Source organism: Chiloscyllium punctatum, chromosome 5 (genome assembly GCF_047496795.1).
Source record: "Chiloscyllium punctatum isolate Juve2018m chromosome 5, sChiPun1.3, whole genome shotgun sequence".
Classification (NCBI taxonomy): domain Eukaryota; kingdom Metazoa; phylum Chordata; class Chondrichthyes; order Orectolobiformes; family Hemiscylliidae; genus Chiloscyllium; species Chiloscyllium punctatum.
Window position 1 is genome coordinate 54676740 of NC_092743.1, and position 22994 is coordinate 54699733.

General features: G+C 41.2%; 1 protein-coding gene across 5 annotated transcripts in view; it reads left to right on the forward strand.

Moving 5' to 3' along the window:
* Nucleotides 1-701: 701 nt before the first annotated feature.
* snx16 (sorting nexin 16) overlaps nucleotides 702-22994 on the forward strand; it is a 386689-nt gene continuing 364396 nt past the window's right edge. The window contains exons 1-4 of one of the 5 annotated variants that reach the window (XR_011960650.1): nucleotides 702-963; nucleotides 4264-4716; nucleotides 12439-12525; nucleotides 15473-15621. Coding sequence is in view for 4 of the 5 variants with exons in the window: in XM_072570345.1 (XP_072426446.1) it covers nucleotides 4342-4716; nucleotides 12439-12525; nucleotides 15473-15621 (611 nt within the window). In the remaining variant the exon portion in view is untranslated. The other 4 variants (XM_072570345.1, XM_072570350.1, XM_072570348.1 and 1 more) reach the window with 4 other exon arrangements.

The following is a 22994-nucleotide window of genomic DNA, read 5'->3' on the forward strand; positions in this document are numbered from 1 at the left end:
TATGAATTGTGATGTTACAAAAATGTTTCAAATGGAATAATTCCGTTAATTGCCATCACGCCGCTGCCTTTGAGAAACTTGCCCCACCACACAACAAAAACATAAAAAGAGTGAAATTCTTTCACTGTCAAGATAGGCCTCATCAGACTTCTTCTCCGATTCTGCCACAAATCTCATCAAAGCTCATGTTGTTCGGACTGCTATAAGATTCCATCCAGATGCACTGGAGAAAGCTTCACCAAAAATTTCAATGGTTGATAGCAGGTGGGTATTTAAAGGAATATAATAATCAAGAATGGATCATCAGGCTGACATTCAAATATGTGAATTAGGGTGTAAGCCTCAACCATATTAACATATTGTAATCCAACTGTACTCCAAACTTGAGGTGTTCTGAAGAAGGACCACTGATCCTGAAACATTGACTTTGTGTTCTCTTCAGATGCTGCTGAGTTTCTCCAGCTATTTCAGATTTTCAGCATCCACAATTCTTTGTCAATTATTTGTACAGTTGCTTAGCAGCACAGGTGTGTATCATATGGGTCAATGCTCCAGGAATTTAAGCACTATTTATTATGGCAGACACCTGGTTGGATGTATTGCTAACAGAGAGAGTTCCAACTCCAGCCACCCCTATCAATTCATTTTTCTTGCACAATTGTTTTTTTTCTCATACCCCGTGATATTGTTTCTATAGCCTGCTCTCCGCAGTGTTCAGATTAACCTTTTAAGTCTAGGAGACTCCAGAGTAGCTTCTAGAAGATTGACACCCGTGTCAATACCGTTCACCCACCCCCATATCTGTACTTTCGAGTTGGAGTTTTACTTCATGAGCAATCAGCAGTTAATCTCCTGGGCTGTCTGAAGCTGCAGGTCACATGGTGAACGGAGCCGCCCGCTTCCCGATGTTCTGTTAGTGGAGCTGCCTTGTTGTGATTTGAGGAGCTGATCTGTCTGTGGGGGGTAAGTGCAGTGTGCCTGGAGATTGCCCTCCTTACCCCTGTTGTGGGGATTGTGTTTTTCTCAGTGTGCCTGCGGGTTGTTGTTATAATAATACCCGCCGCCGTATGGTCGCTCTGTGGCTGCAGCCTGGTCGCGTGACACTGTTTGCATCTGCCGTTTGGGGGGGGAGGGGGCGCGCGCCGCTAAGTGAGGGTCGCCCAGTGAGTAGGGGGCGCGCGGGGCACCCGGCGCGAGGACGGGGAGGCGGGGGCGAGCGCGACACCCGGCGCGAGTACGGGGCGAGCGCGGGGCACCCGGCGCGAGGACGGGGAGGTGGGGGCGCGCGCGGCACCCGGCGCGAGGACGGGGAGGTGGGGGCGCGCGCGGCACCCGGCGCGAGGACGGGGAGGTGGGGGCGCGCGCGGCACCCGGCGCGAGGACGGGGAGGTGGGGGCGCGCGCGGCACCCGGCGCGAGGACGGGGAGGTGGGGGCGCGCGCGGCACCCGGCGAGGACGCGCGCGGGGCACCCGGCGCGAGTACGGGGAGGCGGGGGCGAGCGCGGGGCACCCGGCGAGGACGGGGAGGCGGGGGCGCGCGCCGCTCAGGCAGGAGCGTTGTGACCGGGAGCCGGTTGGGGGGAAGTGATGTTCGCGGCCTCTCGGTGAGCTGCAGCCGGGAGGCGGGGGCGGGGAGGTTTGTAAACTCCTCCAGAGGTGGGGGTAAACCTGGTTTGTTTCAGGGGCTGGATGATGGGAGTTTAATATCTGTCCGCCCAGGATCACAGCTTCATGATTTAGAGCGTCGTATCCGAGAGTGAAGGTATCACACTCAGCAATACGGTATAGTAGTGTACATTAAACACACGGTCCGCCAATATACCACACTGACTGTCACCTTAAATCCCATATCAACATACTCGTTAACGCCTCTGCTTTCACAGGCATGCGCAGCTCTTTCACGGCTAATTGGCCTGTATTTAGGCGGCCTTTTACTAATAAGAGAATAAAAATAAGGTGTCTGTTTACCCCACGCCGTCAATTAATTGAACTATCCATAGTTTTGTTTAGCGTGGATGAAAATATTTACACGGCTCTGTCGTGTAAGAAACAAATTGCTGGAAAAGCTCAGCAGATCTGTGCAGAGAAAGTCCTGAAGAAGGGCTCCTACCTCAAACGTCGCCTCTCCTCCTCTGATGCTGCCAGACCCATGCCTTTTCCAGTTCTACTCTTTGCCCACTCTGTGGGGAGGAATCAGAGTTAACATTTCAAGACCAGTGACCCTTCCTCAGAATCTTTGTTTCTGATTTCCAGCTTCCACATTTCTTTTGGTTTTTATTCTGTGGTGTAAGAGTTTAATGCAGGTGGTCGAGCTGATGTTCCATAATTAGGTACTGAGGACTTCACTCCTGAACAGCTTGCTGATAAGATACAATTTGGTGCTCAGTCATATATTGAAGCTGTCAGTTTTTGCCCAGTAGTTGCACTCCTATGTTGCATTGAAAGGTTGTTGATTCATGTCCCCCTTTAAGACGTGAGTACCAAGTTCAAACTGACACTTCAATTCAATTGTGCCAGAGGTCTCCATCTTTCTGTTGAGGCATTTCAACCAGTCCACCTGACTTGGCTAAAACTGGACATGGCTTACCCTTTTCATAAATCTACAAACATATTGCAGAGCTATCTGCTCCTGCAGTTAAGGTTCCAGTCTATACCATTCCACCATTGGCAAGAGAACTGTTCAGTTCTCCTTGATAGGTATTCCTCAGGTGAGATAACTAAAATAGCTCATTGGAGCTTGCTGTGTACAGAATATTACCCCATTTCCTAAATTACACATGTTAAAACAGCTTCATAGACTGTGAAGTACTTTGGGATATATTGAGTGGCAAAAGTCATCATATAAGTGAGAATGCTTTCAAAACTGAAAAAAGTAAGATTGGCAAGTTACCCAATTTGCCACTTTAGTTGTGGGTTTGGTTTATCACCAGTCTTCTCACTATGATTAATGAGGAAGTAAACTATCCTAAACTGTCAATTCTTGAAAGTGTAATTGTTGGATTTGTCATCATCTTGCCTCACTGTGATGGAGTACATTGTTAGATACATTTCTGCAACAAGCAGAGATTATTTATGAAAAATGACTGACAAGTTACTAGAAAACTGCCTGTGAAACTTGGTTGAAATGGCCTTCAGCAAAGGAGTTGTGGAAAGTGACTTGGAATCAGATTTGTTCACTTTTCCTGCTGTTTGTACAAAAGTTTATTATTAGTGCAGTTGCATTAATTCAGTGGCCACTTTTATGAACCACAATACTTGTGTTTCTGTTCGTATGTTATCACAAGGTTTTTAACCAATCACACTCTTACATTTTGCTATCTGTTTCTTCAATGTATCTGATGCTGTGACTTAAATCACCGATTTCAGTAGTTGCTATCGGCATTGTACTGTTACATACGTAATACTTTGTGGTATTTGTTCTTCTTAATTATCTACTTAAATTGTTTGGGTGTAGCAAAGTGTATAGTTTCAGATTTAGCTTTCCAACTCTAAGTATCGTATACTTGTGTAGCATCTAAGATGTCACTTTTTGAGACCAAAAATTCCTATATTCCTATGATTTCACTGTCCAGTGCTGGTGATCAGTCTAATGCTTGTGTCTCATCCACCTCTAGCATTAGTTACAGAATGGAAAGTTTTTAGTCTTGTAACTATATGTAAAATGCCAAAATAACATTTCTTTTAGATTAGATTCCCTACAGTGTGGAAACAGGCCCTTCGGCCCAACAAGTCCACACCAACCCTCTGAAGAGTAACCCACCCAGACCCATTTTCCCTCTGACTAATGCACCCAACACCACGGGCAATTTAGCATGGCCAATTCACCTAACCTGTACATCTTTGGATTGTGAGAGGAAACCGGAGCACCCAGAGGGAACTCGGTGAATGTGCAAACTCGACACAGACAGTCACCCAAGGCTGGAATTGAACCTGGGTCCCTGGTGCTATGAGGTAGCAGTGAACCACTGTGCCACCATGCCACCCCAAGTCAGTTTAGAAACTGCGATGGCTGGGAATCAAACCTGGGTCAACTGCTTGGAAGGCAGCTACGCTCACCATTATACCACTGTCACCCTGCTAATCCAAAGGATTATGGATTATTGAAAATGGTTTTATGTGGGTGGGTGGGTTCTGCTTGTTTTGTTATGAGTTGTTTTGGGCCTCTGAAATTAGTACGATTCCGGTATGTTTGGATGGTTCGGTATAATGTTTCATATATCAAAAATTAATAATGCTTTAATATTTTTCTTCTCAATTTTGTAGGTTGAAAGGTCAAGTTCATTTGCCTCCTCTTATGCCTGGCAGGAAGAAACTGATTCCAACAAGTGTACTAGTGGAAGGATGACCACTTCATTTGTCCCTGTCCCCATGCCGGTTGGGACTTCTGGAACAGCTACAAGTAGAAGTCGGAGGAGTTCTTCACTTCAGTCTTTGGACAGTGTATCCACCAGTTCAAATTCTTCAAAAGGTCAAGTTGGTGATGTGCATTCTGGTGGATTTAGAAAGACAGTTACCTCTGAGCACCTAGCTTCCACAAACTCAACAAATAATAGTCCTTTGCTACGAACTAAGCTCAATGGTGCAAACACATCTATTGAATATTCTTCCAAAACTGCGGAATCTGAAAAAGAAACTGAAATAGGAAACTGGGAAGAGAGACCTGCAACACCTACTATGTTGGGATATGAAGTAATGGAAGAAAGGGCAAAATTCACAGTAAGTAGTACTTTTGTCAATGCTTATTAACGAATATTCTTGTTTCTTGCCAGACTCTGTTAATACTGATAATGGACACCGTCGCAAACTCACTCTTACTCTAGCTACAGCAGTCCAGATAATATGGAACTTTCAAGTCTCCCTTCTCTGACCTCAAATTGATGAAACAATTTGCTCAGTTCATCTGAAGCTTAGCGTTCCACACATAATTAATCTAGTTTTGGGCGTTCACTGTGGCTTCACTGTTTCACTACTGTTCCTTTGCATGCTAACTCGCAAAACCTGCTTGTTTTTGCTCAGACATCTTTCAAAATAATTGCAATTTCTCTGACTTCCTCTGTTTTTGTAGTTCATCAGACACAGCAGTTCCCTAGGGCTCCCCACCTACTTTGACCTCTCAGATCAAAGAAAAGAACTGAAAGTATGGCTTACACAGGCGGAACAAATTTTTGTATCTCATTCCATTTATTTTCCTGTTTGCATCATTGGATGAGCTAAGTATGCGAGATTGTATGCAGCCATTTTTAAAAAAAAGTGTGTTGCCAGTTTTTTTTTCATGTCTAATGCTTGTGTCTGCACCACCTCCAGCATTAATCATAGAGTAGAAAGTTTTTAAATTGTTTCAAGCTTTCAAGTAATGGTTGAGAGGAGTTTGGCCTTGTTTGACATTTTGGTGTTTTAAAAGTTTTAATTTACATATGTAATGGTGATGTTACATTCAAAAGAAAGATTTTGGGAGATCCGGAGGATTGAAAGGTTCTGTCAAAACATAGTTTAGTTCATATTTTTTCTATTTGTGTGGAATGATTATAACTATAGACCACTTTAAACTATAAAGTTGCCTCTGGCACCATTACTGTAGCAATTGCTTGGCACATTTTTTCATTAAGGTAAGATGAAGGATATTTACAATAAAAATGTAAATGCAATTTTATATAGTCCATACAACAAAGATGTGCACTTCCCACACACATGACACCTTAAGAAACCTTACTAACTGTTTTGGAGGTTCTTTCACTTCCATCCCCTTTTGAGTTGTATTCACCACAGTTAAATTCTACAAAGTCCTAGGTACAGTAAACACCGACAAGGTACACAAGTACAAACTCATTCTCTCTAATGAGGCCATTCCAAATGTCCTGGAACCTTCAGAGTCTCCCTTCTGTGACCTCAAAAAAAGTCTCATGGCTTTGGCAACAGTGAAACAGCAACAATTAGTCTTGTTGAATTCACAATCTCCTGCCCTTCCTGGCTTTAACTGTGATGTATACCACACATGGTAATACAGAACCATTTCAAATAGACCTCCTTCAACACCAGGACCTTTTCCATTCAGGGAAAATCTTGCTTGTTTCCTCTTTATAGAAAAAAAATTGTGTTCTGGATTATATGGTGTAAAGACCAACTGTAAAAGCCAATACATCTGCAGTTAACTCTTTATTTTCATTGTTCATCTTGATGGCAACTTCAGGTTCCATGGGCATTTCTTCATCCTGACGATGTCATATTTGGAAATCTTTTAAGAACGCTCCCAGTCTCCTTCAGTTTTAAAGGAGACAATGCACTCAAAGGGAAATTACATTAAAAGATTTTTTTTAAAAAAGTACATGGGTCATCACAAGCACAAGTAGATACTTGCTAGGGCAAGAGTTGCAAGTTACAGGGGATGAACGGGAGGCTGGAATTAGATTAAATTTGTGCAGATATCACCAGTGAGCAGTTTCTGTGATGGAATTTAATGTTCTGATTTCTAAAGCTCTTATTGAATGCTCCAGTTAAAGTTTATGGTTTTCCTTTCTCCTCTAGTGTTCAGATTGAATCTTTAAAAATAAATTGGGTTGAGGTTTGCCATCTTGTAAGACTGTAACAAACTACATAGCAATGTCTATGTACAGAAGTGCTGTATCCTGTTATGCAAATCTTTTAGTCCCAGTTACTAATATAGGGTTTAACTTGAATGACTTTTTAAAAATCTTATTGCCCCATCAGCCACAGCCTTGTAGGCTTGTAACACAATTATTAGATATTGTGCATGTTTTCAAATACCAGTGAATAAGCATATCAAATTACTGTTTTGTGATATGTAGAGGGAAAATCACTTTGTAAATGGTTTAGAGCGTGTAACATAACATTTATTTGAATTGCAGTTAATCAGTTTGTACTTTTGTCATCTCACTAATTGCATGAATTTATGGTTTTAACAATAACCATTTTATTCTAAACTTGAAAATGTAAAAGAAGTCTCAAGATATTAATGGATAAATGAAGATAATTTTTTTTTAAATATAAAAGCGGTATGTTGCATTCATCAGGACAGAATCACAAGAATACCAAATCACAAAGTGAACAACAATTTATAGTGCATGAGAAGTTGCAGATTCATTGAGTGGATTTTGATTGATAGTGCATTCTCTATGGCAACAGGTCTAACTGCAAACAGTTAATTTAACACTTTTTTGTATAATTTCAAGACAAGGAAGCTGACTCTGGCCAAGAAATTGTCATGGGTGAATGAGTGAATGGCTTTCTCCCATGATTTTATTTATTTGACATGTTATTGTTATGTCATTTTTCTGCTAGCAAAGGACTCCGCATGAGGTTATATAGAAAAGAGGCTAAATATTTAGCTAATGTTGCATTATTTTTTTGAAATGCTGCTTTTAAACTAGATTTTCAGAAATGAGTTTTTAACCTTTATTCAAAAGCAAACAAGTCACCCTTAACAGCAGTGAAAGGTAAAATCATTTTTCCTCCAATTTATACCTAAACTCCCAAATATAATATGTAACAAGTCGAGAGTGTGGTGCTGGAAAAGCACAGCAGGTTGGGCAATATCCGAGGAGCAGGAGAATCGATGCTTCAGACATAAACCCTTCATCAGGAATGAGGCTTGTGGGCCGGCGGGGTGTTGTGGGTGCAAGTTTTGCACTTCTTGCAGTGGCAAGGGAAGATGCCAGGAGTGGGGTGTGGGCTGGTGGGGGGATACGGATCTGACCAGTGAGTCACAGAGAGATGATAGGAGTGGGGAGGGAAATATATCCTGAGTGGTGGATGATGTGATGTATGTGGAGGTTAGTGGGCTGGCAGGTGAGGATCAGTGGGTTTCTGTCCTTGTTGTGTTGGATGGGGTTTCACGGCGGAGATGTGGGAAATGGAGGAGATGAGCTGGGGGGCATCATTGACCACGTGGGAGGGGAAATTGCGGTCTTTGAAGAAGGAGGCCATCTGGGATGTTCTGTGGTGGAATTGGTCATCCTGGGAACAGATACGGTGGAGGAATTGGTAATAAGGGATGACGTGTTTACAGGAGGTGGGGTGGGAGGAGCTGTAGTCCACGTAGCTGTGGGAGTCGGTTGGTTTCTAGTAGATGTCCGTAGTTAGTCTGTCACCGGAGACCGAGGCGGAGATGGAGATGGAGACGTCCAGGAAGGGGAGGGAGGTGTCCAAAGACGGTCCAGGTGAATTTGAGCTTGGGGTGAAAGGTGTCAGTAAAGTTGATGAATTGTTCAGCCTCTTCGTGGGAGCATGAGGTAGTGCTGATACAGTCATCGATGTAGCGAAGAAAAAAGTGGGGGATGCGATGGTGCTGGTGTAGCTGCGGAAGATGGACTGTTCCACGTACCCGAAAAAGAGGCCATGCATAGCTGGAGCCCATTCAGGTGCCTGTGGCTACCCCTTTGGTTTGGAGGAAGTGGGAGGATTGGAAGGAGAAGTTGTTGAATATGAGGACCAATTCTGCCAGGCAGATGAGGGTGTCACTGGAAGGGTACTAGTTGGGACGGCGTGAGAGGAAGAAACAGAGGGTTTTGAGCCTGTCATCATGGTAGATAGATGTGTAAAGGGACTGGATGTCCATGGTAAGGATAAGGTGTAGGGGGCTGGGGGAACAAAAGATTTGGAGGAGGTGAAGGGCTTGGATGGTGTACTGAACGTAGGTGGGGAGTTCCTGGACTAAGGGAGCAGGGCAGTGGTAAGGTATGCAGAGATGAGTTTGTTGGGGCAAGAGCAGGCTGAGACGATGGGTCGAGGGCAGTCAGGTTTGTGAATCTTCAGTAGGAGGTAGATGGGGCGGTGTGGCCTTCTTGGACTGTGTGGTTGGAGGCTGTAGACGAAAGATCCCCAGAGATGATGAGGCTGTGGATGGCCTGGGCGATGATGGTTTGGTGATGGCAGGTGAGGTTGTGGTCGAGGGGACAATAGGAGGAAATGTCTGAGTTGGCGCCTGGTTTCAGTGGTGTCGAGGTCAGAGTGCCAAACTACCACAGCACACCCCTCGCGCCCCCCCCCTTGTCTACTGGTTTGGTGGTGATGTTGGAGTTGGAATGGAGGGAATGGAATGGCTGTGCGTTGGAGAGGGTGAGGGGACGTGGACAGGTTGAGGCTGTCTATGTCATGGCAGCAGTTAGAAATGAAGAGGTCAAGGGCAGGTAACAGACCCAACTCCAGGCACCTTCCCCTGCCTCTGCAAGAAATGCAAAACCTCTATCTTCACCTCCATCCAAGGCCTCAAAGGATCCTTCCACATCCAACAGAAATTTACCTGTACTTCCACAAATGTCATGTACTGTGTCCATTGCACCTAATGTGAGACAGGACACAAACTTGCAGATTGTTTCAGGGAACATCTTTGGGACGCCCCCACCAACCAACCTCACCGCCCTGTAGTTGAACACTTTAGACTTCCCCTCCCACTCCACCAAGTACATGCAGGTCCTGGGCCTCCTTCATCGCCAAACCCTAACCCACCCCGAAGCCTGAAGGAAGAACGCCTCATCTTTTGCCTTAGGACACTGCAACCACACAGGATTAATGTGGATTTCACTAGTTTCCCCACTTCCCCCTCCTCTCACCTTTTCCCAGTCCCAACCTTCCAACTCAGCACCACCCTCTTAACCTGGCCATCGTCCTTCCCATTTATCCACTCCACCCTCTTCTCTGATCTATCACTTTCTCCTCCACCTTCATCTACCTACTGCATTCTCAGCTCCCCCCACCTCTTCTTCCCCCCCCCCCCCCCCCCCCCCACCACACACACCCAATTTATCTCTCAGCCCCCTTGGCCCACAAGCCTCATTCCTGATGAAGGGCTTATGCCTAAAACATCGATTCTCCTGCTCCTCGGATGCTGCCTGACCTGCTGTGCTTTTCCAGCACCATGCTGTCTACTCTGATCTCCAGCTTCTGCAGGCCTCTTACCCCTCCTATGCAATAAACCTCCTTTGCACTTTTTGGATGTTGGAAAAGTTTTGAAAAACCTTAAGTGATTAGATCTTTCCAGTCTAAGGTGAAGAGGAGAAATCAAGCATAAGTCCTGTTTTTGGTATGGTTGAATTTTGTATGCAATTGTAGTTGTCCTCATTGAATCCAATGGATCTCATTGTTCTGGTTTTAATTCACATTTAGGGAAGTTATTTGGATGAATTACTGTCCATCCTCTAGCAAGAGTTTTCAGCTTTAGGTCAGAGTCCAAAATATTGCTCTAATTCAGAACAAAAATTAACAAACTTACTGTCTGAGGTTTAGTTGATAACTGCAATGAGGCATACAGACCGGGAACTTTTTTAATGGGTTAGATTGCGTGGCCTAACCTATTTTCTGAACTATATAAGGCTGCAGTAGTACTTGTTTTTTTTTGTAGTGGCCACATTTGCTGTTTCATATCACTGTTGGATCTATCAATCCCTTCTGGAATTTGATTGCTGAGATCTCTGCTGAGGACAGGATTGGACTTGCCTTTGTTGTCACACAGTCACGTCACCAGCTGACACTTATTGGCTTAAAAATAATATGAACCAATTATTGCAGAACGCTGGAACGCTTAGAAACAGACATCTACAAATGTGAATAGGTGAAGATTACTAGTAAATATTCGGGACACAGAACTACGTACAATATTGTGCTTAGTTTCCTGAAAGTAAAAGGAACATAGTGGATCCATTTATTTATAAGGACATTGAACTGTTAGGCATTAAAATATATCTCTTAACCTCTGCAGACAACTGCATGAACATGAGTTCTGGCCCATTGGGAGAAGAATCATATTGAAGTAACCTTGTGTGGCAACAAATTGGAATGGTTTCAATGCTCAATTCTGATTAACTTTCCCTAGATATCCTTCTATTTGGAATTGCTCATTTCATTGCTCAACGTTTGTGATGTTCAGGTCAAAAACGTAATCCGTCACTGCAGAAATAATTTTAAGAATAAGAATGTAAAATTAGGAGCCGGAGTTGACTGATCCCAAGTACCAGAGATGTTTCACATTTCTTTGCAAGTTGTACACCATTTATTTGAAATTATTTTCAGTGGAATTGTGCAGTTAACCAAGTTTCCTGATTACATTTTTTTTTTGTTTTTCTATATGCAACCTATATTTTATCCTGGATGCAGATAAAAATCCATAGGGAAGGGAAAAGGCTCATTTTTAGAGGTGTTCAAAATTCTGTACAACTTGGAGTAAATGAAATGTTGCTGTCAGTGGCAGAAGCGCACGGGTGAATACTGATTTGACTAGAAAAATAAAGAGAAAATGAGGCATTGTTCCAGTGAAAGGTCATCGCCAGGAGAATATATTTAGTTTTTCTGCACAAATGCTGCCTGACCTGCTCAGTTACTCCAGTATTTCTATTCTCAATTCAGATTTACAACTTACACGGTATTTTGCCTTGTAAAATATAAGGAAATATAATTTTAAACTGCACGATTTGAGATTGTAAATGCATTTTCTGAAAGCGTGGTGAAAATAGATAGTGCTAACTTTCAAGGGGAAGTTGCATAAATTCTTGGAAGGAAATATTTCAAAGGATTGTGAAGCAAAAATCATCAGAGATATAGAATGATGAGTCAAATGACAATCTACATTATCAGTTTTTTTTAATATTTAGAGATTATAATGGTCCCATCAATGTTTTTCTTTTATTTATAAGTAGCATATTAGTATTACCTAATGTAAGCAATGCATCATGTTTGGATGGGAAAGAATGAGTTGTTTTGACTTGGAAATACTGCATGCAAAAATAGTAAACCAATCTGAGCATGTAACATAACTTTCAAGTAACATCAAAATGATGCTCTAATTTTATCAAACAAAAAAATTATATGTGATGGTATTTAATATAATCAAGGTTTTTATTTATTTGGCCATTTTCGAAATGCATTTGAAATGCCTGAGGACAGATTAAAGAAACAGCTTCTTCCAGGTGTTATTTGACTGTTGAATGGACCTCTCTAATTTCAAATCTAATGTTGATCTTGCTTTTGTGCACCTCCTGTGTAGTTGTAACCTTGTATGCCTCTATGATCTGTATGTCCTTGTATGTTATGTCTGCTTTTACTGCACGCAAAACAAAACTTGTCACTGTACCTTGGTACATGTGGCGGCAAAAAATCAAATCAACTCTTTCAACATGAGCTATTTCTCCATTTTAGTTTTGTTTCTTCCCTGCGTCTAAACCTCCGAGATATAGGTCTACATCTGTGATCTGCATTGAAATTACATTCCACCTGAGGCAGTGAGTAAATAGTGAAATGGAAGATGTATTCTTCATTTTAACAAGGCATTCAAGAGTGAAAAAGTATTTTCTTTGGAAGTGAAGTTCTATTTCTACTTTCAACTCAAACATTGTTTGTTTTAATTATATGTATAATTAATTGTTAATTTTAAAAAATCTAGTGTGGTTACAATTTTGTTTTAATACTATTATGTTATTTTGTTAATCATAGGTTTACAAGATACTTGTGAAAAATCACCTTGACGAGAACTGGGTGGTGTTTAGGAGGTATACAGATTTCTCACGACTCAATGACAAGGTTTGTCAATTTCATAATCATGTAGTGAGAGTAATAGAAAAAATTTATTTTGAAGTTTTACTATAAATATACATAATATTCTGATTTCAGATTTAATGTAAACAGAGAGAAAGTACTAATTCTCAAATTTTTTTTGCAGAGGTCTTTGCAACCCTTTTCTTAATAAACAATGAATACTTTTAAGGCAGTGTTAGGTGGATTCTTGATTAGCAAGGCTTTGGGGCGGTGGGGACAAAAGGTTATTGGAAGTGGCTGGAATGTGGAATAATCATCACCCATGATCATAGTGAAAGGCAGGGCAAGCTTAAGGGACCAAGTGAATTCCTGCTCTTAACCTATATGTTTGTCTATATTTCTCATTTACAAAGGTTTATTCTACTATAACTGAAAGATAACGCATTAAATCTGTGGTGCTATAAGTCCTAAAGTAGCTGCACCAACATAGTTAAGGATTCTAATATTGTTAACTCATTACGTAAATGCACCATCTAATAAATGACTGAGCCATACAGATACCAAGGTGCTACCTTGATACATCTTACCCGACATCTGGTCCCTGCTATGCTGAGTTTGGTGATGTGAGAATTAAGATTTGCATTGAAGCAAGTCACTCCTCAAGATAGGAAAGGAGAAATATACTTCTAATCTATGCTTATAATGCAGCTACGTTATCTTTGTTGCATATGGTTAGGTGGAAAGTATTCTTGCCTCACGACGGAAGCTCAGAGGAGAAGGGAAAGAAGAATTGGTGCTTTTGATATCCGATCAACTTTCAACAGAATGTATCATTTCGGATTCTTAGTGAAAGTTAGGTCCGTGGATATCATAAAAAAGGAATACAATAACTAGAACCATACCACTCCAAAAGAAGATGGTTGTGGTTTTGAGGACTATTACAGCTCAGGTCATCATTGCTTTTAAAAGGGATTTCTGCGTTCTTAGCACAAAATCATCTTTGTGCTGAAAATTAATATAAAGTGTGGCTATTTGGTGATTCTGTTAAGTTCAGCCTCATTCACAACTTCGTACTGTAGCAGTGTTGGTTTACTCTGATAATTGGCTTAGCAATTGCTACTTCAAAGCACGTTGGACATCTAAAATATTCAGGTCATGAATAATTACTTATTTGCTTATAAATTGTACGTGCTTGTCTATAACATTTAATAAACTTGAGTATTATTCAAATTTTACTGTTTATTTGATTGGTGTGACTGTACATTGGCTATGTGTATGTTCAGTCAACATAGTGCATTGCAGTAAAAGATGTTTACTTCCCTTTCCTGTACCTTCTATCATCAACAAGTAGAACAGTAATGTCATTTGATCACAGCCACCTTCGAGTTGCACCAAGTTCTGACATAGATGTTGCTATATAATTAGTAGTTTAGAATCCTGAACTTTCCTATCTAACGCGTTGTGGGACCTCTGTTACTGCAAGAGCTGTATGGAACGTGGAATGTGCAATTAGTCTCTTCAGCACTACCATTCTCAATTGGGGTTGCAATTTGTCCCTGTGAACTGTTCAGTGGGCGACTGTACACCAAAGCATTTACAAGTGACTTGAGGGTATGCCATGAATGCAGACGTGTCTCTGTAATCCAGGATTGTCTTGCAGCCAACACATTCTTTAACTTAACTGATTCTTGTTGTGCCAGTCTTCATGCAATCAGTTTTGTGATTCGGAGTGACATTGCTTTTAGAAAGTTGTGTTTTTTATAGAGAAATTATTTTACAACGATTTAGAAAAAAAATTGCAAGGTGCATATATATTGAGACCTTGAATTGTTAGTCTTAGAATTGTGTGATAGTTTCATGTAAAATTATTTTGGCAAGGTTTGTTTTCCATTGAACATAACTTCACACACTTAATACTCTATTGAATGAATTAGCATTTAAAAGCCCCAGAGATGGGGAAACAGTGCAAGGTAAGCCTTTAACGTGCAGTTGAACCAGAAAGTTCGTAGTGCAGGGTTTGTCTAAGTGCATAGCATCAAAATAGGCTGTATATTTATCCCCTGAGCTATGGTAATTGAGATGGTCAATATGTGTGGCCTTGCCAGCACTGTCTGTATCGTGCAAACAAATGTTTTTAAAAATCAGCTAATATTTTAAAAGGTGCTGTTACATTTTTTTTGGTGCTCTGTTCCTATAGAGTATATGAAATAAATTGTTTTCTTGAAAATGGCTCTGTTCTAACTTTTTTTATGATCTTTATTTTTATTAAGTGATATGACCTGACTAGGGCTCTAATTTGGCAGTTAGTTTAAATTTTTAATAGTTAAAAAACTTAGCATTACATTTCAATCTTTATATAATTTAAGTATAATAGTATTACAGGTAGTTCTTATATAATACAACGGTTGTGTTGTTATGCAGCCCCTTATTACAGAAAAATCTTTAGACACGGTGCTTAAGGTGTTGGCAATGTAATTGCGTTACAGCCAACACGTGTTTTAAAAGTTCACACTTTAGAAAGTGTCCTCATCATCAATCACTTTACAATAAATTTGTGTTAAAGAAACACGCGTTCTAGAAGAATGATCTGTATTCCAAGGTTTCATTACTTTAAGTCAAAATCTACAATTTGACCATATCAATGTGATGGAAATTATTTGCAATTAGTTTCACTCATTAAAATAAAATCATCCCTTCTCAAGAGATTATCTGTTTATAAGTAGACAATCTAATGCTATAAATCAGTATTTCATCTTGTGTACAGGGAAAATACAGGGTTTATACTTCAGGTACATTGCAAGGTGTCCAAATTTTAATATTCTCAAGTTGTCTTTATTTTTAGACTTGCAATTTTTGCATGGATGAATGATATTTTAGATTCATTGAAGATCTAATATGATTAAGAAATTTGTTCAGGCCATTCTAAGGACATGTTGCCAGCAAGAAATTTCTTTTACTCAAAGACAAAAAAAACTCTTCAATTTTCTTCCAGCTGAAGGAGATGTTTCCTGGTTTTCGTCTTGCACTTCCACCCAAGCGTTGGTTCAAGGATAATTATGATCCTAACTTTCTAGAAGACCGACAACTAGGACTGCAAGCGTTTTTGCAAAATCTTGTAGCACACAAAGATATTGCTAACAGGTAATGTAATCTTTCCATACATCATGCCTAACGTGCATAGCTTTTCTGACATTGCAGCTGTGATTACACCGTAAAAGCAGTGATAGTAAGGAGCTGAGCAACCAGAGTTTGTAAAAAGGCACCAAGGAATTGCAAATCTATTTTTATAGCAACTATCTGATTCATTGTCTGACTACACAGCTCTATTAAAGCAAATGCTCCCATTCTTCATAGAGCAGTAATTGGGCAAAAGGAGTACTTCAGCTTGTTAGTGGTTCAACTTAATATTCTTTAGTTGTTTGATCATCTAGAACTTGAAAAAAATACATTTTTGTTAAGTTTTTGATTTTGCACTCGAGGACAATTGGCAAGAATATCGATTTAATGAGAATACCAACATTTTACACTGTATGAGAGGAAAGTACGAATTGGTTAGCAAGTAGACTACGTTAGAGGCATCGCCATGGAGGATGTACCGATTAGTTATTGATAGTTAACAGCTGAGTTTTGTTTAAATTTGAAACCATGTAAATTGGCTTGATTTGGACAAGGCATTGCTCTGATAAATGAACCAATAAATAGTTTAAGTGAATGGCCTATTTTGTTGAGTTGAAATAGATGCTGTGTGTGTATATGCTCTTCCTGTCTGCAAATAGCTTTCAATACATGCAGGTGCACCACTTTGTGAGCTTGACTGAGCCTGTCAGGTTAATTCTTTGCATTCTCAGAAAACATTTGTTGCATTGTCCTAATTGCAGATTCATATCCATTTTCTAAAACCTAATCTGTTGTCTTGCCATTTCTACATTTAATATTAAATAGTTGCAAAAATAAATCATCATGAAAGACATGACAATTGAAAGCAGTAAAACAAAAGAGCAGAGAGAGAGACTCAGCTTTAGTAGGTAGTCCTACAATATTTAACTAATTCCATCTTTTCAAAGGTATAGCCCAGAGACATTTCGACACTTAGAAATGCAAACACACAAAGAAGTGCATGTGACAGGCAAGGAAAGACCAGCTTGCACCATACTACATTAGCTGGACCATCATGGCTAAACTCTTCTCGTTCCTGCAGCTGTATTATGCTTAGAGCATTCAAAACAGGAATAGGAGAAAAATATCCCAAACTATTTCTCTGATTCCTTCAGCTGATCAAACCCAGTAGATAGTAAAGAACAAAAGACACTTACTTGCCTTCTATATAACATAACCTCTGCATGACTTCAAGACAGATTTCAGTAATATCAAGAAATAGTTGGAGGCACCGTATACTATGGACCCTGAAAAGATTCCAGCAATGGCACTGAAGATTTATTCTCCAGAACTTGTTGCTCCCCAAGCCAAGCTGTTTCAGTACACTTACAGCACTGGCATCTACGCAACAATATGGAAAGTTTCCCAGTTGTAACCTGAACATAAAAAGCAGGAAAAATCCAACCCAGCCAAATACTGCAGTCAGTCTATTCTCGATCATCAGTAAACTGATGGAAGATGTCGTCAATAGTGCAAGCAGCCTGTTCACAGACCCCCAAATTGGGTTCAACCAGGGCCATTCAGCTGCTGACTTCATTGCAGCCTTGGTTCAAGCATGGACAAAAGAGCTAAATTCCAGAAGTGATGCGAGAGTGACAGCCCTTGACAACAAGGCTGCATTCAATCAAGTGTGGTATCAAGGAACTCTGGCAAAACTAGAATCTGTGATTATCTGGGAGCAAACTCTCCACTAAGTTAGTCAGATCTGGCACAGAGGAAGATGATCATGTCATCGCAGCTCCAGGATATCTCTGCTGAAGTTCCACACGGTAGTGTCCTTCGCCCAGCTATCTTCAGCAGCTTCATCAATGATCTTTCTTCCATCATAAGGTCAGAAGTTGGGATATTAGCCGATGATTGCACAATGTTTAGCACAATTTGTGACTCCTCAGATAATGAAACCGTGCATGTTCAAGGTCTGGACAATATCCTGGCTTAGGCTAATAATGGCAAGTAACATTCAAGCCAGGGTCCCTTGATATTCAATAGGTGATACCGTTACTGAACTCCCCCACGCTCGTCATTGTGGCGGTTAGCATTCACCAAAAACTCAACTGGATGTGCCACATAAATAAAGTGGCTACAAGAGCAGGTCAGAGACGAGGAATACTTCAGCAAATAACTCCCCTCCTTACTCTCAAATCCATTATCTGGAAGATACAAGTGAGCAGTCTGATGGAATACTCCCCACTTGCCTGAATGGGTGAAGCTCAACACTTAAGAAGCTTGACACCATGCAGGACAAAGCAGCCATGCTTAATTGACACTACATCCACAAGCTTCCATTCCCTCCATCACCATAACTTAGTACACACTGCTGCTATTATCTACACACTGCAGGAATTCACCAAAGATTCTCATAAGAGCACCTTCCACATCTATGACCACTTCTATCAAAAAGGACAAGGGCAGCAAATACATGGGAGCACCACCATCTGCACATTCCCCTCCAAGCCACTCAACATCCTCACTTAAAAATAAAACGCTGTTCCTTCAGTCTTACTGGGTCAAAATCCTGGAATTCCCTCCTTTTAATGGTGTTATGGGTCATCTTTCCCCCCCCCCCCCCCATCAGGTGGACAGTAGCGCTTCAAGAATACAGCTCGCCATCACCTCAAGGGCAATTAGGGACAGGCAATAAATGCTGTCCAGCCAGTGAGGCCCACATCCCACAAATGAGTTTTTAAAAAAATAATTTAAGCCAGAAAAACATTCTCGGAGCTTAATTTCTGCTAGAAATTTTGTGTAATATCTAGTCTATTTATGTTCCTACATAGATGAAACTCATGTTTTTTTTCCACCCAATCTTAAACTGGAATAATCAAACATGGTAGTTTTTTGATTTTGTTGGTATTTCCACTCCTACCCCACTCTTCTAATGTTAAAATAAGCTGCTTGAACAATAACACTTCATGAATTCGGGTGTAAATTTAAGGCTAATTTAACACTACATTTATTTACAGAATAAATTTTCAACAGTGGTACATTTTGTTTCTAATTCCAGTATGATTGACGTGTTCAGTTTTGGGCTTTTTAAAAAAAGGTCCTTAATTGAGTCGTTAGATTAAATTCTTCCACTTTGTCTCTAATAGTTTCAAGCCCCATTTCAATTAAAGAACTAAATTGGTTTCCTTTCGGGCCATTCTTTTATAACTGTGCTGCAAGAATGTTCTACAGACTCATCTGGGTTTTTGAAGGAAGCACCATTCACTTTCAGTCAGGATACTAACTAAGATGAATAATTAGCCAGATGAATAGTTAGCCCCTTGAAAGCAGCAGTGATTAAAGAATTAGTTCTACTTTTCATATTGGAGCCAAGAATAAACATACAGGCAAGTTCTAAGTTTAGTATCAGTGCTGCTTGCATCCCAAAGTATTTAATTCAAATTTTAATTTTAATTCAGTTTTGAGAAGAGCCGGATAATCTATGGATAGGGCATCAACTACACCTGAGAGACATAACACCAGCTGGTCCAGGCAGCTTGCCCAGTGGACAAGTGGAGACAGATAGCTGGCAGACCCGATGCCACAGCAGCCCGAGACTTTAGGGGAGGACGGTGGACACATGCCGTCGCCCTTAAAGCTGAGGTAAATGCTCAACAGGCCCCCTTCACTGATCTTAAAGAGGGAATCCAGAAGGTGCTAGGAAATGCTCCCACAAGCTGGTGCAAGATTATGACCACTAAGCAACTTAAAGGGGAAGGAGCCTCTGAATATGGGGAATAATTATTTTGGGTATATCGAGAATGCTCAGGGCAAGCGAACCCAGATTGGGGTGGGGGTGGAGCCAGGCATTCATCCAAGCTTTTAAAGATGGGCTCTCCAGCGCCCACCAAGCCATCCTGAAAATGGGAATAATAATGTCTCAGGATTATGATGACCTAATTGAGTGGGCTAGCAGGGCGCAGGAGGCTGAACTGACAAAAGCAGCCTTCCGGAATGGAAGCAAGAGCAGAATAAAATGATCCTGCCATAGCTATGGCCAACAGGGACACTTTGCTAGAAAATATCGGGTCCCACATGCAGGGAACAATGTAAAATACTGCAACCACTGCAACAGAATAGGACACAGAAGCAGTGTGCTGGGAAAAGCATGGGGCACCCCCGAACACCGCAGAACCACAGGAACCCTGAGGTCAGCAGAGCTGACAACATGCAGCCCCCATCCATGAGGGTAAGGGAGAGGGCAGAATTTACATACCCGCAGTAATAGGAGGCAGGAAATGTGAAATACTAGTCGACACAGGAGTGGCTGTATCCATCACAAACTTACCTTTACCCCGCAAAATAAAATGATTCACTTAACTGGGGTAGGAGGGAATAAAACAGCAAAACTACCTTTGTAGAAATAAACTATAATATCCCCATTAAACTCTGTATGTCAAAATAATGAGGGCACTATAATGGGCAATGATCTCATGAGAGAATATAATGTTCTAATCGATTGTGCAAAAGGGAAATTGATTTGGCCCAGACAGGACGGTTGGAAAACTGAGATTTGGAAACTTACGAGTCACCTTGAAACTATTAAAGTGGCTACAGTCACCAGTGGGGACTAGAGCCTTGAAAAGGGAGGATTCGGAGCCATCTGCGCCTTCATCCTCGGAGCCTGGGCAGAAACAAAGTTAGATACAGGTCTAATTAACATAGACTCATTAAGTGTTCCCGGACCAGAGCATAAGCCCCACCGGCAATACCCAATAAAACCCAAAGCAGAAAAAGCAGTTGTGGAGACAGTGAAAGGACTAGTGAAACAGGGAATCCTGAAAGAAACCACAAGTACAACTAATTCCCCAACGTGGCCCCTAATAAAGCCTGATTGGAGCTACAGGCTCACCATTTATTATACAGAACTAAATAAGAATGAAACTGAGAAATAAGAAAGGGATGATCACCTTACTGGGATTGTATCATAAACCCCCTAATAGTCAGCGGGAAATTGAGAAACAAATTTGTAAGGAGATCTCAGTCATCTGTAAGAATAATAGGGTGGCTATGGTAGGGGATTTTAACTTTCTAAACATAGACTGGGACTGCCATTGTGTTAAGAGTTTAGATGGAGAGGAATTTGTTAAGTGTGTACAAGACAATTTTCTGATTCAGTATGTAGTTGTACCTACAAGAGAAGGTGCAAAACGTGACCTACTCTTGTGAATAAGACCGAACAGATGACTGAGGTATCAGTGGTGAGCTCTTTGGGGTCAGTGACCATAATTCTATTAGTTTTAAAATCGTGATTGGAAAAGATAGACCAGGTCTAAAAGATGAAGTTCCAAATTGGAGGAAGTCTAATTTTGATGAATTACGCAATGACTTTCAAAAGCTGATTGGAGGCAGATGTTTGCAGGTAAAGGGACGGCTGGAAAATGGGAAGCCTTCAGATATGAGATAACAAGAGTCCAGAGACAGTGTATTCCTGTCAGGGTGAAAGGAAAGGCTGGTGGGTGTAGGTAATGCTGGATGACGAGAGAAATTGAGGATTTGGTTAAGAAAAAGAAGGAAGCATATGTCAGATATAGACAGCAGAGATCGAGTGAATCCTTAGAGGAGTATAAAGGCAGTAGGAGTATACTTAAGGAAATCAGGAAGGCAAAAAGGGAACATGAGATAGCTTTGGCAAATAGGATTAAGGAGAATCCAAAGGTTTTTACAAATACACTAAGGACAAAAGGGTAACTAGGGAGAGAATAGGGTCCCTGAAAGATCAGCAAGGCGGCCTTTGTGTGGAGCCACAGGAGATGGGGGAAGATACTGAACTAGTATTTTGCATCAGTGTTTACTGTGGAGAAGGACATGGAAGATATAGAATATAGGGAAATAGGTGCTGACGTCTTGCAAAATGAGCATATTACAGAGGAGAAAGTGCTGGATGTCTTGAAACACACAAAGGTGGATAAATCCCCAGGACCTGATCAGGCGTACCTGAGAACTCTGTGGGTAGCTAGGGAAGTGATTGCTGGGTCCCTTGCTGAGGTATTTGTAAATTGATGGTCACAGGTGAGGTACCGGAAGACTGGAGGTTGGCTAACCTGGTGCCACTATTTAAGAAGGGTGGTAAGGACAAAGTCTTTTCCCTAGGGTGGGGAAGTCCAGAACGAGAGGGCATAGGTTTAGGGTGAGAGGGGAAAGATATAAAAGAGGCCTAAGGGGCAACTTTTTCACGCAGAGGGTGGTATGTGTATGGAATGAGCTGTCAGAGGATGTGGTAGATGTTCGTATAATTGCAACAACGAAAAGGCATCTAGATGGGTATTTGAATAGGAATGGTTTGGAGGGATATGGGCCGGGTGCTGGCAGGTGGGACTAGATTGGGTTGGGATATCTGGTCGGCATGGATGAGTTGGACTGAAGGGTCTGTTTCCGTGCTGTACATCTCTATGACTCTATAACTCTAACTCAGTTGCTTTTGTTGAGCTCTAGCATTTTTATTTGTTTTAACAAAATTGAGACCTTCTCTTTCAGCCCTGAGTTTAGAGTAAAAGGGAATTAAATCTTTGCATATGCTCAGTACACAGTAGAGAGAGCTATGTTATAGAGACTCTTGATCATATGCAATTGGAGACTGGTCAGTAGAAATCCGAGTAAAGTGGCCTCCAGCAATCCTGTTTAGAGGGCAATGTTCAATAAAGCCTGTTGCTGTTCACTTAAGACTGTAGATCTCACATTAGTATGTAGTGTCAACGGAAACTAGACCCATGGAACTCATGGCAGGTAGGATGAGCCTGAAGTGAAGACTAATGACAATAAACCACAAGACCAAGCCAGTAGTCTAAGCAGAGGCGTGGGGAAAATACTTAAAGTGAAGCTTAGCAGAGATGGGGGTTGGCAATTGACAGATTTCAAGGCACACTAGGCCTGTAGAATAGGAAAGCCTGCACGGAAACTGAAAGTACAAGAGAAGTCCCATGCAGAGTACCTGATTAGTCATAAGAAGAAATCAGTTTGCCACAGTGAGTAAAGTATTACAGAAACAAAATTACTTTGAGTTGAAAGAAACAGGCACTCGAACTATATCTTAGCATATTTTCAAAGTTCTACTAGGAGGAACTCATTCTGTCAGTTTTATGGAGAGTCACCAGTACAAAGAGAGACACAAGCTAAGGTTTTAGCAATAGCACCAAAAAAAAACAAACCACAGCAGTCTGCAGGCATCCAAGCCATAGGGGATGTAGAGTGGCAGGGTAAACTCTTCCTGTGGCAAGTGTCGGGTCGCATCAATAAAGTTGAATTATTTTTATGACAAGCCTGCATAGTAATATTTGCTATACGGAGATGAAAGAAAATTGCAGAGAAACTAGCTTTAAATTGGATTTTGTAATATATGCATCAATTCATTTGGGTAATGGAGGATGGTAGTA